This window comes from Ruditapes philippinarum, unplaced genomic scaffold (assembly GCF_026571515.1).
Source record: "Ruditapes philippinarum isolate M1 unplaced genomic scaffold, ASM2657151v2 ctg1121_1_1_1_1, whole genome shotgun sequence".
In the NCBI taxonomy this organism is placed as follows: domain Eukaryota; kingdom Metazoa; phylum Mollusca; class Bivalvia; order Venerida; family Veneridae; genus Ruditapes; species Ruditapes philippinarum.
In genome coordinates this window covers 400,563-414,894 of record NW_026863901.1, presented here as the reverse complement: position 1 = coordinate 414,894, position 14,332 = coordinate 400,563, and the positions used below count along the sequence as shown (strand labels likewise).

Below are 14,332 nucleotides of genomic sequence, written 5' to 3'. Positions count from 1 at the left end.
CAGACAATATTTCAGTAGTACAGTATATCAACAAACAAGGGGGAACCAAGTCTCCTTCCCTATGTATACAAGCCTGGAATCTGTGGCAAGTTGCCATACAGAACAAAATTCAATTAAAAGCAGCTCATATTGCAGGCAAATTGAACATTCTTCCAGATCAGTTGAGTCGAGTCAAAATAAGACAAACAGAATGGAGCCTTTATCAGACCATAATACATCGCATTTTCAAATAATGGGGGTTCCCAAACATAGATTTGTTTGCCTCGTTTCACAATCGCAAAGCAATGATTTTTGTTCATGGATTCCTCATTCCCAAGCTCTAGCAATAGATGCCTTAACAATTTCATGGGAGAGGATGTTTGCATATGCCTTCCCTCCCATATGTCTAATACCTCGAGTTTTACAACACATGAAACAGTTTCATTGCAAGATAATTTTGATTGCACCATTTTGGCCCAGACGTCATTGGTTTCCAGTTCTGTTACAAATGTCAGTAGCAAATCCAATCAAACTTCCTGCATGGCCAAAACTTTTACAGCAAACAAACTCACAAATATTTCATCCAGTTCCGGAAGTGTTCAAACTGAATGCATGGCTGCTATCAATCAGAACAAAAGGCTTTTCTAAGAAAGTAAGAAAACTGCTTACAGCCAGTTGGAGATCTGGAACACAAAAAGATTATGCTTCCAAATTTAACAGATTCAGTCGCTGGTGTAGTAGCAAACAAATTGATACTTTTTCAGCATCTCTAACTGACTGTGCAGAATTTCTAGCCTCTTTATATTATGATGGTTTGCAATATAAAATAATAGCGGGATATAGATCTATGCCATCCTCAGTTTTACAACCTATAGCTAAATTTCCCATTTGGACAACATCCTTACATTATAGACTTTTAAAAGGTGTGTTCAATTTGAGACCTCCTGTAATTAAATTCTGGAAACAACTTTTGCCTGAATGGGATTTTAAAAATTTTAAAAGCTATTCAAAAATATCCTTTTGAACCGTTAATGAAAACATCATTGAAATATTTATAGTCCTCTTGGCGCTTTACAATCTTCTAAAGCAATTGTGTAAGCAGGCCTCATGCGTCTAAAGAACTATCATAAATTTATAGGAAAAGAGGTATCTTCTAATTTATCCTACAGGCAAATGATTTGTGGCAAGTTATTTACGAAGTTTAATTCCGACGGAGTGACTTAATCCAAGTTATTACCTCTATGATTCATCCCCGGGATGCTTCTTTTGTAGTTTAGCGCGAGGAAGGTGTCTAGTACTGGGTAACTCTTCAGACGATGGTTTAGGAAACTACCCGGCCATATGACTGAATACGTTGGAAATGGCGCAATGAACAAACACGTTTGCCAGAATACGATTATAATATTTAAACTGCAGAAAATTATTAGTCAGTTAAAATGGATTAGCTTTTTTTGTCAAGGATTGTCTAAACAAGACAGACCAAATCATTGTTCTACTAAAATCTCAAGGAAAATAAATTGTTGGATCCTAAACGAGCTTTGGCTTTTTATCTAAAGAAAACAGAACCTTTTAGACGTAAAGGTAAAAATGATGAAACAAGTCTTTTTCCTAACTGTTAATGAACCGGGGTGGTTAAGGTCGTTAACTTCAAACAACTTGCCCCTCACCTCTGTGGGTTCGAATCCCGACAGGGACTTTGGATTCTTTCATGTGAGGAAGCTATCCAGCTAGCTTACGGAACGTCGGTGGTTCTACTCAGGTACCCGTTCGTGCCTGAAATAATGCACGGAAGGGCACCTGAGGTCTTCCTTCACCAGTAAAGCTGGAACGTCGCGATATGACCTATATTGTATCGATGTGACATAAAACCCAAAACAAAACAAAAGCATTCGAAAGCTTCAGCTCAAAGAATTAGTTCAAACATAGTAAATACAATTCGTGAAGCATATGATGACAATACGAAAAAGGTTAAAGCACATTCAAAAAGAGCTATAGGTCCATCTTGGGCGCTTTACAAGGGTGCTTTTATACAATCTGTGTTAGATGCAGCCTACTGGTCTAAAGAAACTACCTTCATAAAATTTTATAGGAGAGAGGTATCTTCTAATTTACTCCAGGAATGATTTGTACAAGTTACTTTAACAAGAAGTTTAATTCCGACGGAGTGACTTCTAATCCAGTTACCTCTCATGTTCGATCCCCGGGAGATGCTTTTGTAGTTTAGCGCGGAGGAAGGTAGTCTAGTACTGGTGTAACTCTCCAGGAACGATGGTTAGGAAACTACCCGCCTATATGACTGAAATACTGTTGGAAAAAGGCGCAAAATGAAACAAACAAACTGTTGCAAGAAATACATTATAATATATTAAACTGCAGAAAATTAAAATAGTTATAAAAGAGTATAGCTTGTCATATAACATAGAAATTTATTAAAGAAGAAAAAGCATCATTAAATTTGTGCCATAAATTCTAAGTTATTTACGTTCATATGGAAAAAAAATATGCAGAGAATTTTACGATGTGTTTCTGTTGCCAGTTAAAGCTACTTTGCAGACGGCGCGCATATATTATGTTTCGGCTGTCTGTTTTGTTGTTAAGAGTCGGTAGGTTGTACGTTGTTCCCATTCTTAATGTTCACACTTAGCAAAAACACTTTTTCCCTTATAGGTGGACATGAATAAGAGACAAAACAACATAATTCCAACTTGCTCTTTTATTCTTCGTTTTTAAACTGAAACATTAATAAAATAACGTGTTTTACAAGCATTAAAATGATCTTTATTTAAGTGCGTATTGTTCTCAATATTGAAAGAGCGTGTCAATTAAGAATGTGATAATAATTTTTATTTTTTGTTGGAAATTGTCAGTATAAATGTTGCCCTGATAATTATATGCTCTATCTCCTCCAAATTCCTCCAGAGGTGTAACATTAAGAAATTTAACTAACCCATGCAGTGCGTTAATTTGCGCTGACAATAGGCTTTTTATGATGCGTATATTTTACAATATTTAGATTTTTCCAGCAATCGAATTACAGGTGGAAAAAACGTAAGTATGCGTCATTGCAGGAGCTCTTTATCATCATCCAGTCTATCAACGTACAGTTTGATACCGACTTGTACAGATACCATATAGGCTTTAGATCCGCCACCATCAACAACATGTGAAACACGTATTTGCCTACTTCCCGAAAGAGTATAAAGCTTCTTCGCAAGGGACAATACGCTTGGGACGTCGTTAACGTCAAATTTTATACGTTATAAGTTATACCGTGCGCCGGATGGCTAAACATGTACATGCCATAAGCAGCATAACTTGTTTATATGTTTATATTTCCTGTTGGTATTTTTGTATCATTTAGGGAATAGATTCCGATTTATGTTCCGTGTATTTTTATGTAAATGCATTTAACAGGTCAAGCATCATCTACAAAGTCCGGTTAATTTTTTATCATCCCTCATATACGATGACAGAAATTGTATATAAAATCAAGGATTTCAAATCAAATTAGGAAATCAAATTGTTGGACACATTTTTTTGAAATTGATAAGCATATAAAAACATGAAGGTTAATAAATGCAACCAAGGTTGTATCAATTTGGCATAACTCACAAAAAGTAAAAATTTAAAAAAATCAAATAGTAAATATTTTTTCACATGATTCGTTTAATAACATTGTATAGGATTTAATTTTCTATATCTTAGGTAAGGAATAATTTGCACACTCAGATTTTGAATTTGGCATAAATTATCTGTATGATTGAAAAGTGTCTGCTTCTGATTTACTATTTCGCAGATTGTTTAATTATCATCTCCCAAATAACGCAAATGTCATGTGAAATTCATATATATTTAAATACCCCTTTCAACAATCTAAGACTTTGAAATAAGAAAGAAACAAATCGGACCAATCTAAGTCAACGCAATACGGAAGTAACAAGTGTGTTATTTGTATTTCAAATTGATACAATAAATAAGAGTTAATATGATAAAAGACTATATGTTCCATCACCATACTATCCACTTTCGTAGAATATATAGTAAGGTTAACGTTTCTGTTGGATTTAAAATGCCCTTATTTAATGAATATATCTTATATGTCTTACTTCTTTTCAATTTTCGAAAGTTCCTTTTCAGACAGGAAAGAAAAAATGTGGTAAGGACCGACCTATTGACGCCTCATTGGTCGATTGTCTACGCAACACGAAAGTGTAAACGTGTTACGCAAATTAATCAATTTACATTTGAGGTTTATTGGTCTGTTAGATTTCACAGACTTTCAGAGGCTTAAAAGAATTTGATAGTATTAGAAATCAATCATCTTTTTTCCAAGACAGAGCAATTTAAGAGACATGACATTCGCTACATAAATGAGATTGAAAGAAGTAGAAAACATTTGCGACTCTCACGCATGTATGAACTCTGTGAAAAGCTTTGCATGTTTAAATTGTAAAATAAAAGACTCAAATTTATCACAAATATTGAATGCAACAATCTGTATCTTGCATAAAAAAGGAAACCTATTTCTTTAAAAGTAAGACATATGAATCGTTGTTTTTTATTTTCTACTTGGTATAATAAGTAGAGCACAGTAGTATTAAACATGAAATCTTTCAATAACTAACACTGACAATAATATATAAATAACATATATAATAATGTGGGTAACAATAAAAATATCAGACCGAGGAAAATACTGTTATTCACAAGCCTGTTTGTTATTTGTTTTCTTACCCCGAACAAATACTGTAATGATCTGAAAATTTCAAATGAATCTGGCGAAATTGATTCAAGAGTAAAAATAACTCAATTGTCCTTACCTTGCAAGTTGTATGTGTAAGTTCTTTTTCATCCTTTAAGCAAATGATGATATCCATACAACAAGCTGTATTTTATTTAGAAACAAAACAAATCCCAATCTGTAAAAACTTTTACTCACAGATGAGCATAGTATATCTTTAAGTTACGCGTCATTGGAGCTCGATGTCGTCTGTGGAACAACGTGATTTATTATTGTTGGACTTTCTTTAGGGATTTTGTTTTTCTCTATTTTGTTGGCTGTACTTATAATATAATACATAAAATAAATCCACCTATTAGCAAACGAAGATCCAATGTATTAATTATGATACTTGTATTTTTAGATTGTTGTTTTTGTTTTTCGTTTAACTTCAAATGAAAATGATGTAATAAATACAACACATGATATTGAATGAGTGTAGTTTCCATACAGACTTTATAGAACAAGTTGAATAATATTATATTATGCACAGTATTATTTAAATGAACGAAGTTACTGAACTTAGTAACCTACACTCATTCAATATCTCTATTTATGTATTTATAAAAAAATCATTTGCCGTCATGTCTTATTTAGATTTACATTTTTCTTAATAAATCACATAATGAAAGTGAATTAACATTATAAAATATCTGCAAACTTAATATTCAAATAATGTATCACCATATACAGATTTGGTTTGGTATATAAGATGACATGTTCCTTCTGTAGATTTAGTATTTTCCTTAACATCAAGTTTTCGTGTTTATATATAGACCGACTAATGGAATTTGTAATGCGCGGGAAATCTATATTCTGAACCGGACGTAGTTTATATACCTTCCGACTTATTTAACATGAGTATTATGCACATCTTGATCTAAGGAAATCAGAAAAATGTGTCCTTCTATACAATTGTTAGAGTGTTTACTGAATGATGTAAACATTGATTGTGTCTAATATTCCCCACGAGCTGAACTGTATTTCATTGAAACAATAGATTTAATCTAAATGATATTTTCAAAAGAAAAAAAAATCTGTATTTTTTTCCGATTAAATGCAAGAAGAAAATTTAAAAAATTTCATTGAATTACGAAGAAAAGTTAGAACTGGCAGGATTTTAAAATGATATTTTGTTTTATAAATTGTAATTATTAACAATGATCTGATTTTTAAAAAAAACTTGTGTGTATATGTATGATTTTGTTGAAACATGCATAATGTGAACAATGTTTGGTCCCCTTTACGAGGGATGATCAAAAATAAACCGGACTTGGGCTGTCAATTGAAGAATTTTCACTTATTGTTATATATCACACTTAATCGGTAAACAAAACCTATAAACTGACACTATCTCTAATCTAATACCGCAAATAGCTTGTCCGTAACAGCGAATTTAAAAATTATGGTAACGCACACCCGGCGCAGTGCGTAAATTTGCGCTGACAACAGACGCTTTATGGTGCGTATATTTTACATGACATATTTAGATTTTAAAATTAGCCAAAACGTCATTAGCCATATCTTTGACGGTGTCAGAAAAAGATTACTTCATTTAATGAACATTTATCGTTAAATCACAATTCAAACCTCACTTGTTAAAAAAGACTCGCGTTAAAATTATGTCGCCAGATTGACCAATAAGAAAATTTTGTCAATACATGTAGTAAACCAAGAAATTCGTATATATGAGTTTGTTTTTCTGTTGTTGTTTTTTATGCAGTTTAAACTGATTTTTCACCAACATGTCTCGACAGTCGGCCAACATAACCTCCTGCCGTTAATAACCAATTTCTTCGTAAGAAAGAGAGTACAATTCAACATTACTTGTAAATCAGCGGTGAGAGACAAATAAAAAATACACTCAATGTGCGACATATATTGTCTGATAAAAAGTCCGCCTCGCTCAGCAATCGAACCAGCAACCCTTAGATTATAAAACATATGCTCATCTCTTGAGCTAAGCGGGCGGACTTACATTTCCTGTTAACTTATCATTACATCTGGTAAACGATAGAGAGCTACCTGTATACGGTAATTTGCTCTATCGCTACTTCCGAGCTAGTGCATGTCCATAAAATCAGGTGTCAACAAAGGTAAAGGGTCATAAATATTTATATATTTTGTAAACTCATCACGAAATATCGAAATTCAACGAATGCTACCATGTAGATTTGATTAAAGTTTCCAGGAACGTAAAATTGATAATTTTGAGTTTGAAATGTAGCAGCGTTTCCCATTTAGCGAATTTAGCGTTGAAATGGACCGTTTCATAATAAAACAAATTATTTTTCCTCGTATATTCATCTTTACAGCGATTCAGATTAAAAGCAAAAACGTTTCGAGTAGATAAAAGGTCTAGAAACCAAATAAAATTGAAATCAGAACAAAACATAAGTTAGTAAAGAAAATATATGATATTTATTCTGCGAGACAGGTCTGTCGTGAAGAAGGTAGTCATGTCGCCTAGGAGATTGCTTTATGGTTTCAAATGGGGACCAAAATGATATGGACAAAGAATGTAAAAATCTTTTGGTGAAAAGGATCGTTAGGATGTTGCTTTCATTATGAAGAAAGAAATCAACTATTTGACAATATTTTTTTTATATTAGCAGCTATTCTACATCATTCACCCAACTTCAGGATGAGCAGTAGGCTGTACAAATGTATACACTGTGTACAATCTGAGACTTTATATTTCAAATGTACGCACACAATTACCTAACAGGAACAAATATGTGTACATTGCTGTAAACACTTATTAAGTATGCCTTAGAGTTTCAACCGTCACATAGTAACCGTTCACATGAGGGAAAAGAAATATGAATGCGACAGTTGTGACAAGAAGTATTTGTTGAACTTTTGCTGAAATTGTTTTAAAGGTTTCTGAAAAGATTTTGTTCTCTATTTTAAATGGCCTGGGAGTTTCCATTTTAGCTAACATACAATAATTATTACAATATATCTAAATTGTTTTCATCTAGTCAGAAAGCTATGTTTCTTTTTTCCTTTAAAACGCCTTGAATATCCAGTAACACAGTGTGCAGGCATTGTGAAAAAGTAACAAAGAATTGTGCAATTCTGTGGCCGAAACGAGCACCACGGAAAGGACATGAGCCAATTGAAAGAAGTGAATTAGCACATACGGTTGATGAGACATTATACTTGAACTCTCATCAAAACTATTTCCATGGTATTATTTATTTTTCAAGATAATACGTGAGAATTTTGATCTGACTTTTGAGTTTCGTCTTACCTTAAGATACAATATCGGATATATTACATGATGGATTTTGATATTCGGTGTATCCGACACATTAAAAAAACTACTCGTTGATATACACGGTGTATATGCAGTCGTCTGAAACAGACAAATATTTACTATGTTTGTGTTTTTAAGTTCTGTACAAAAAATAAAACATGTATTTTTAAGTCAAGTTCTTGATGTATGAACTAAAAAGATATTGAATGAGCCAGGTACAATACTTCATGTATCGAACCTACACGAATATAGATACTACAGTATGCCGTTCATGTAAATAATAATGTTTTATTATGCAAATGACGTCACGTTATACATGTATAGTAATTACATGAGTATTATTTCATTTTTATTAAATTTGTGCGCCGTGAAAAGTATAATGAATAAAATATATACAAACAATCAGATACTTTGTACGTAACCTTCTTACGGAGCTTTCTCCTTGGCGACATGTCTACCTCCTTCATGACAGTGCTGTCTCGAAGAATAAATATAATAACTAATGTTTTGATCTAATTTCAATTTTAATTGATTTCTAGACTATATACCTACTAACAACATATTTGTTTTTCATTTAAATCGCTGTTTGGATGAAAATTAGAGGGAAAATAATGTGATCTATTTCAACGCTATATTCGATAACTGGGAAACACCGCTGCAACAACATTTCATACATGATTATAACAAATTATCAATTTTACGTTTTCTGGAAATGTTAATCAAATTTATATGGCATAGCATTCTCAGAATTTCGATATTTTGTGTAAAGTTTACAAAATATATAAAAAATGGCATCACTTTACCTTTGTTGACACCTGATTTTAGCGACATGCACTAGATTGGAAGTAGCGATAGAGCGATTTACCGTATACCTCCAAAAGAGATAGCTCTATCGTTTACAAGGCGTAATTATGTGAATGAAAGATATTCATATAATGACAATTGAGTACCACTCAAGCCGGTGCTGGGGGCGTGAGCGATTTTGCACTTTTTCATCATATTTCCTGTACAGACTCGATTAAACCGAGTCCGCAATTTCCATGTAATTTTGCTGTAATTAATGCTTCCGAGGGATCATCCTTTCTCCAGATCTATCAATTATAACACATATTTATGCATATTGTATGAACTTCTACGATTACTGTGATGTGACTTTGCAAAATCGGTGCGGTCTTTTACGAAGTCCTAATTTCTGAACAGGAAAACCTTTATCATAATAACGCGTTTATCCATTCAAATACGTGTTTCTGTTCGTGTTAAGCAAAATTGAAAATTTGACATCTACCGCGAACACGTTTCTGAGCACGTGCGTGTCACGTTACTTTTCCTGCTAAACTGTTATATATTTCGAAAAGTTAAGTATTTATAGTCTGGAACAGAGATAAAGTAACGTAAGTAGTAGTCACATGATGGGTAAAACTTTCTTGTTTGTACCACATGCTCTAAAGCGCGCGTTTATGTCACCCACTACTAAATCACGTTTGATGAGTTTAGTGCCCCTTGGTGTCTCTATGAAATGCTTGCAAAAGTGGCAGTACTCCTAATGACATAGAACATCATTGCAACGTCATGAGAATAACGAAATAATAAAATTAAATTGATCGATCTTAGGTAGCTAAGTCAGTGTCTATTTTGGTACGTCTAAGGGCATTCAACGTTACAAATATTAAAAATCACCTATTCAAATCCGCATAAATGATACAGACAGATCAGATCACAGAAATCATAAAGAGCAATAAACATTCTTGTTTAGAAGATGACATAGTTTCGATAAATCTCTTTTTTTATTATTTTTCTGTCAGTAAACAACAATTTTGTCCCTCTAATCGGCAAATTTTTTGAAGGGCTACATTTGATAAACTATATAAATTGTACATAACTCTAAGATACCGATACATGTTATAAATAAGGACTTTTTTAAAATTGTTTATGTTCACACATTGCAAATTGTGGTGTTTTCACGCAAGTGCATTATCAATAAATTTGTATATGTATTCCTGTCGTTGCCTCCTGTATGATCAACAAGTAAACCAAATCACGTCACAATATCCGGAGAATGATACAGTTTGTTTCGAAACCGTGCTTCTGTGAATTTTGTGAAATTTACTAACCAACTGAACTATCACACAGTACAGTTATAAAAATGGATTTTGTATTGTCGTGTTGGACTTTCTTTGGGGATTAAGAGATTCTGCTTTTTGCATCAGGTAAGCAAAACAAGAACTATTTTAGTTTAAACCCGTATACATGTATATTTAAGCGCAATTGTTAGAGAAGATGAACAATTATTTTATCAACACTTCATTTATATTAAATGTGATATTCTGAAAGGTGAAACACATATAAAATACTCTAAATAACTGTCATCTGTATTTAGAATTCGACACAAACTCCAGAATATGCTGTAAGTATTGTAAAGCAAGTCTGTCTACCCAGGACTCACCTTTTACATTTTCAAAGAACGCACAGTGTCCCCCTTTATCAACTGTAACTAATATTAAATTTGGATATAATTCAAATATGTCAAAAGGGATGTTCTCTTTTACCGACACGGGATCATCGTAACTATTTATACACAAAACAGGTACAGCTATATCATCAACGTCTCTCATTGGGTCATTGCGCTGGCAAAATGAGTCAAACGAATCCTTCCCACAACTTTTACAATAAACAAGATAATCAAACTTTTTTAGAGTCCAAGTTTTGATAAGAATCTCTTTTATGTCAATAGAATTACATAGCACTTTCCAATTTTTTAAGATTAAATGGAATTTTAAATGAAATAATAAAAGAAGTTCGTACAGTTTAGGGATATGTCTGCCACCGACAGTGTTATCATATGATGGTGATATGTTGACAGCCGCTTTCATCAGCGAGGAAGAGCCAAATTCACCAAGATACGAGAACAATGTTGTACACCCTGCCCCTATACCAACTCCTATTATTTTTCCCAACGGAAATTTACTTTGAATATACTCCATAACTCTCCTGGTGTCTTTAGTATCTCCTATACTTGTCAGATATGATGTAAACAGCAAACTTGAACCGTACCCTCGCCTGTTAAACACAACTGGGCGCATTCCTTTAGATACACCGAGTTTACATATGCTGCCGACGCTGAGGGCGTTACCAGTGAGCCGAGGGAATATTAGTAAAATCGGACTGGTTCGCTTTAACTTGGCCGTGGAATGAATGAACCAGTCTAACGCAACTGCACCTTTGTCGCTCATTTGCAGATATTCTCGTTGGAAATGAAATTCCTGTAAAGGTTTGTAAAACAGCCCAGCAAGCGTCTGTACGTATCCATTGCACAGTATAAATGGTGGTTGGAATGGGCAATTTAACATCCCTCTTTTTGTAATGAGGTGGTTTGTAAGAGTAGATTCCTTGCTATGAATTTGCGGGATCACATCGCTGATCAGTTTTAAGCGTTGAATATAAACTAATAAGAAATTCACGAACTTGTATATTTGTCTCAACACTGCGGCTAACAAACATTTTATCATGGCTGCTAGATGGAAAGTAAATTCAAGATTTATTGTTAACTTCTACAAACATGACGCTGAAGTAAAGAGCAGATAAGCGTAGCCAAATCGATCCAATATCTTGTCCCAAACTGATTTTTCCAGTTAACCGCATTCTGCCTATTCATCTACAAAAATCAACAAATATGAACAACAACATTAAACAACAACGAAAAGCATCAAAAAGTAACAAAAATCAACAGCATGCTGTCCTTTAATTAGCGTTGTTTTGTAATTAAATACTTCCCTTATTAGATAATCAATTCGCGCAGTAATTTTATACTTTTGTTAAAGGAATACATTACTATTAAATATCATGAATGATAAACAGCAGCTTTTATAACTTCAAAAGGGTAGTGGTTTTTCACATCTAAAATACAGAATGAATTCATTTTTAACTGTTAATATCAAATAATCAGAACGTTTTTAATATTTGAGCCGCGTCATGACAAAACCAACATAGTGGGTTTGCGACCAGCATGGATCCAGACCAGCATGCGCCTCCGCGCAGTCTGATCATGATCCATGCTGTTTGCTATCAGTTTCTCTACTTGTTATTGGGTTTGTAAGCGAACAGCATGGATCCTGATCAGACTGCGCGGATGCGCAGGCTGGTCTGGATCCATGCTGGTCGCAAACGCATAACGTTGGTTTTGTCGTGACGCGGCTCATTTGTTTTAAGATCAATATATTCGATGATAAAGTGATTATTTGTCAAATGTTGAAAATGAAAAGTTTAAAGGTTTTAAAAATCAGAAACAAAAGAAAGCACAATATAAAATATAATATATATATAATATAAAATGTTTATGTGATACTTATTAACCTATATTTCATTTGTACAGCGGCTAAAATATTTTCTGATATGACGGAAGATTCAAACTACATAAAAGAGTGCTTTTATTAATATCCTTGATTATTTTTGGGGGTGTGGGGGTAGGTGTGTATCTGTATTCTTTCTTTTTTTTTACTATAAAACGATCTGTATATCATCCTATATTGCTGTCCTAGCAATTACAGCGATATAATATAATCCTGTTAAATCATAATAAAATGTAACTTTTATCAAACTATAAAAAGTAAACTTCATTTTTATGTCATAGTTATCAAACTATAGAAGATTATCTTCATCAAATTCTGTTGATGGAAGTTAGGTTTCATCACAAATAAAAAAAATACCTTATCAATCGTTGACATCCCTTATGAAACTTCACTTCACAGTCAAACAGTCCAGTCCAAGCCATGAAGGTTTTGCACTAATATTATAACACAAAACAATAAAAAGGCAATGTAATGTTGAATAAAGATTTAAACATGTATTAAATCTAACATTGAAAATTTTCCCTATTAAAGCGTTAATATGTCATACATATAACAATATTATTATATCCACGTGTATTACCTATCTGTAATTACTGAAATATGACAAGAAAATCATTGATGCAAAGCATCAAAGGGCGACGCCAAAAGAATTTGATCCAGATTTGCACCTAAATACTTAACAAAAGATGTGTACTTTATAGCAGTACCATTACATGTGACCTGGAGGCTAGGGCCAGTTTAAGTTGAAACTTAAACCAAAGAAGAATAGACTCTGTCTTGCCAAGATGCAAAGACAATTTATAGTCAATTAAGCAATCTTATAAGACTTATGCTATAAGAAAGAATTTCTTCAGATTTATTTATGAGACACAAGGATTCCTGAGTCATCAGCATATAATCACTGGCACGAGTATCGGACCTGGGAAGAAAAAATATGACCAGATGACCAGATTGATAAAAAAACTGTGTTTATAAAACCAAAACAAAAAATGTAAATAATGATCCCTTTAAAAATATACTATCAACTTGAAGTATATTTTTAAAGGGGGTCATTATTTACATTTTATTTTGGTTGTTGACACTTTTAAGATGAACTCAGGTTTTTTTATCAATCTGGCCATATTTTTTCTTCCAAGGTCTGATACTCGTGCCTGTGCATTATAATAAAAGCTTATTGCTTAGGGTTGAAGACATGTAATTGACATATATTAGACATAAAAGAGGACCTAAAATGAACATCAGGGGGACAGCATAGGTACTCCCAGAGCAGTAGTAGAATGAGTACCAGCCACATCAACCAGCTGCTATCAGAGATCAGACTTAAACCATGTAAGAATGTCATTATATATGGCAGATGCTTGAAGTTTCATGAAGAAGAAAAACAACTTCTTCATGTGCAGGATAGTGTGTTCAACTGTATCAAATGCCCTTTGTAGATCTAAAAGTATCATGCAATACTGCCTTTGTCCATTTCAAATAATGCAATCTGTTAAATGAATCAAACATGTGTCAGTTGAAAAACCACTTCTAAACCCTGACTGAAACTGCCTGACCATGACTCGAACCCATGACTTTCAGAAGACCAACTGAGCTATCCGGCCTGCTACACATTTTCTCTTTAATAATGAAACAGTTCTAAACCACAACATATTTCCCCACTATATTGATTTGTGTTCGTGAATTTCTTATGTTACAGAGCATAGGAAATTGAACTCATGCTTATATGCAGTCACAGGATGAGAAAAACTTTGAGCTTGACCAGAGCTCAAACCTGTGACCAACATAAGAAATTTTACGAAGGCTGATTTGTATTTTGCATCAAGGGCACCGGGCAAAAACCTGAAAATGCAACAAACAAACCACTTTGTGGTAGATTGTATTTTCGTGTTTTCATCTGGCGCCCAGTTACTTTTTATACTATGTTGGTTTTCATGTGGCACAAATCACCCACTATAAATTTAGTGC

The 14,332-nt window shown here is 33.4% G+C and overlaps 1 protein-coding gene across 1 annotated transcript; it reads right to left on the bottom strand.

Annotated features, from left to right (window-relative positions):
* Positions 1–9,916: 9,916 nt before the first annotated feature.
* Positions 9,917–13,337, bottom strand: LOC132723760 (protein ABHD15-like). The gene is made up of 2 exons (XM_060708536.1): positions 12,725–13,337; positions 9,917–11,673 (listed from the first exon to the last, which is right to left on the bottom strand). The coding sequence occupies exon 2, from the start codon at positions 11,525–11,527 to the stop codon at positions 10,385–10,387; it is 1,143 nt and encodes a 380-aa protein (XP_060564519.1). The 5' UTR covers positions 11,528–11,673; positions 12,725–13,337; the 3' UTR covers positions 9,917–10,384.
* Positions 13,338–14,332: the final 995 nt, after the last annotated feature.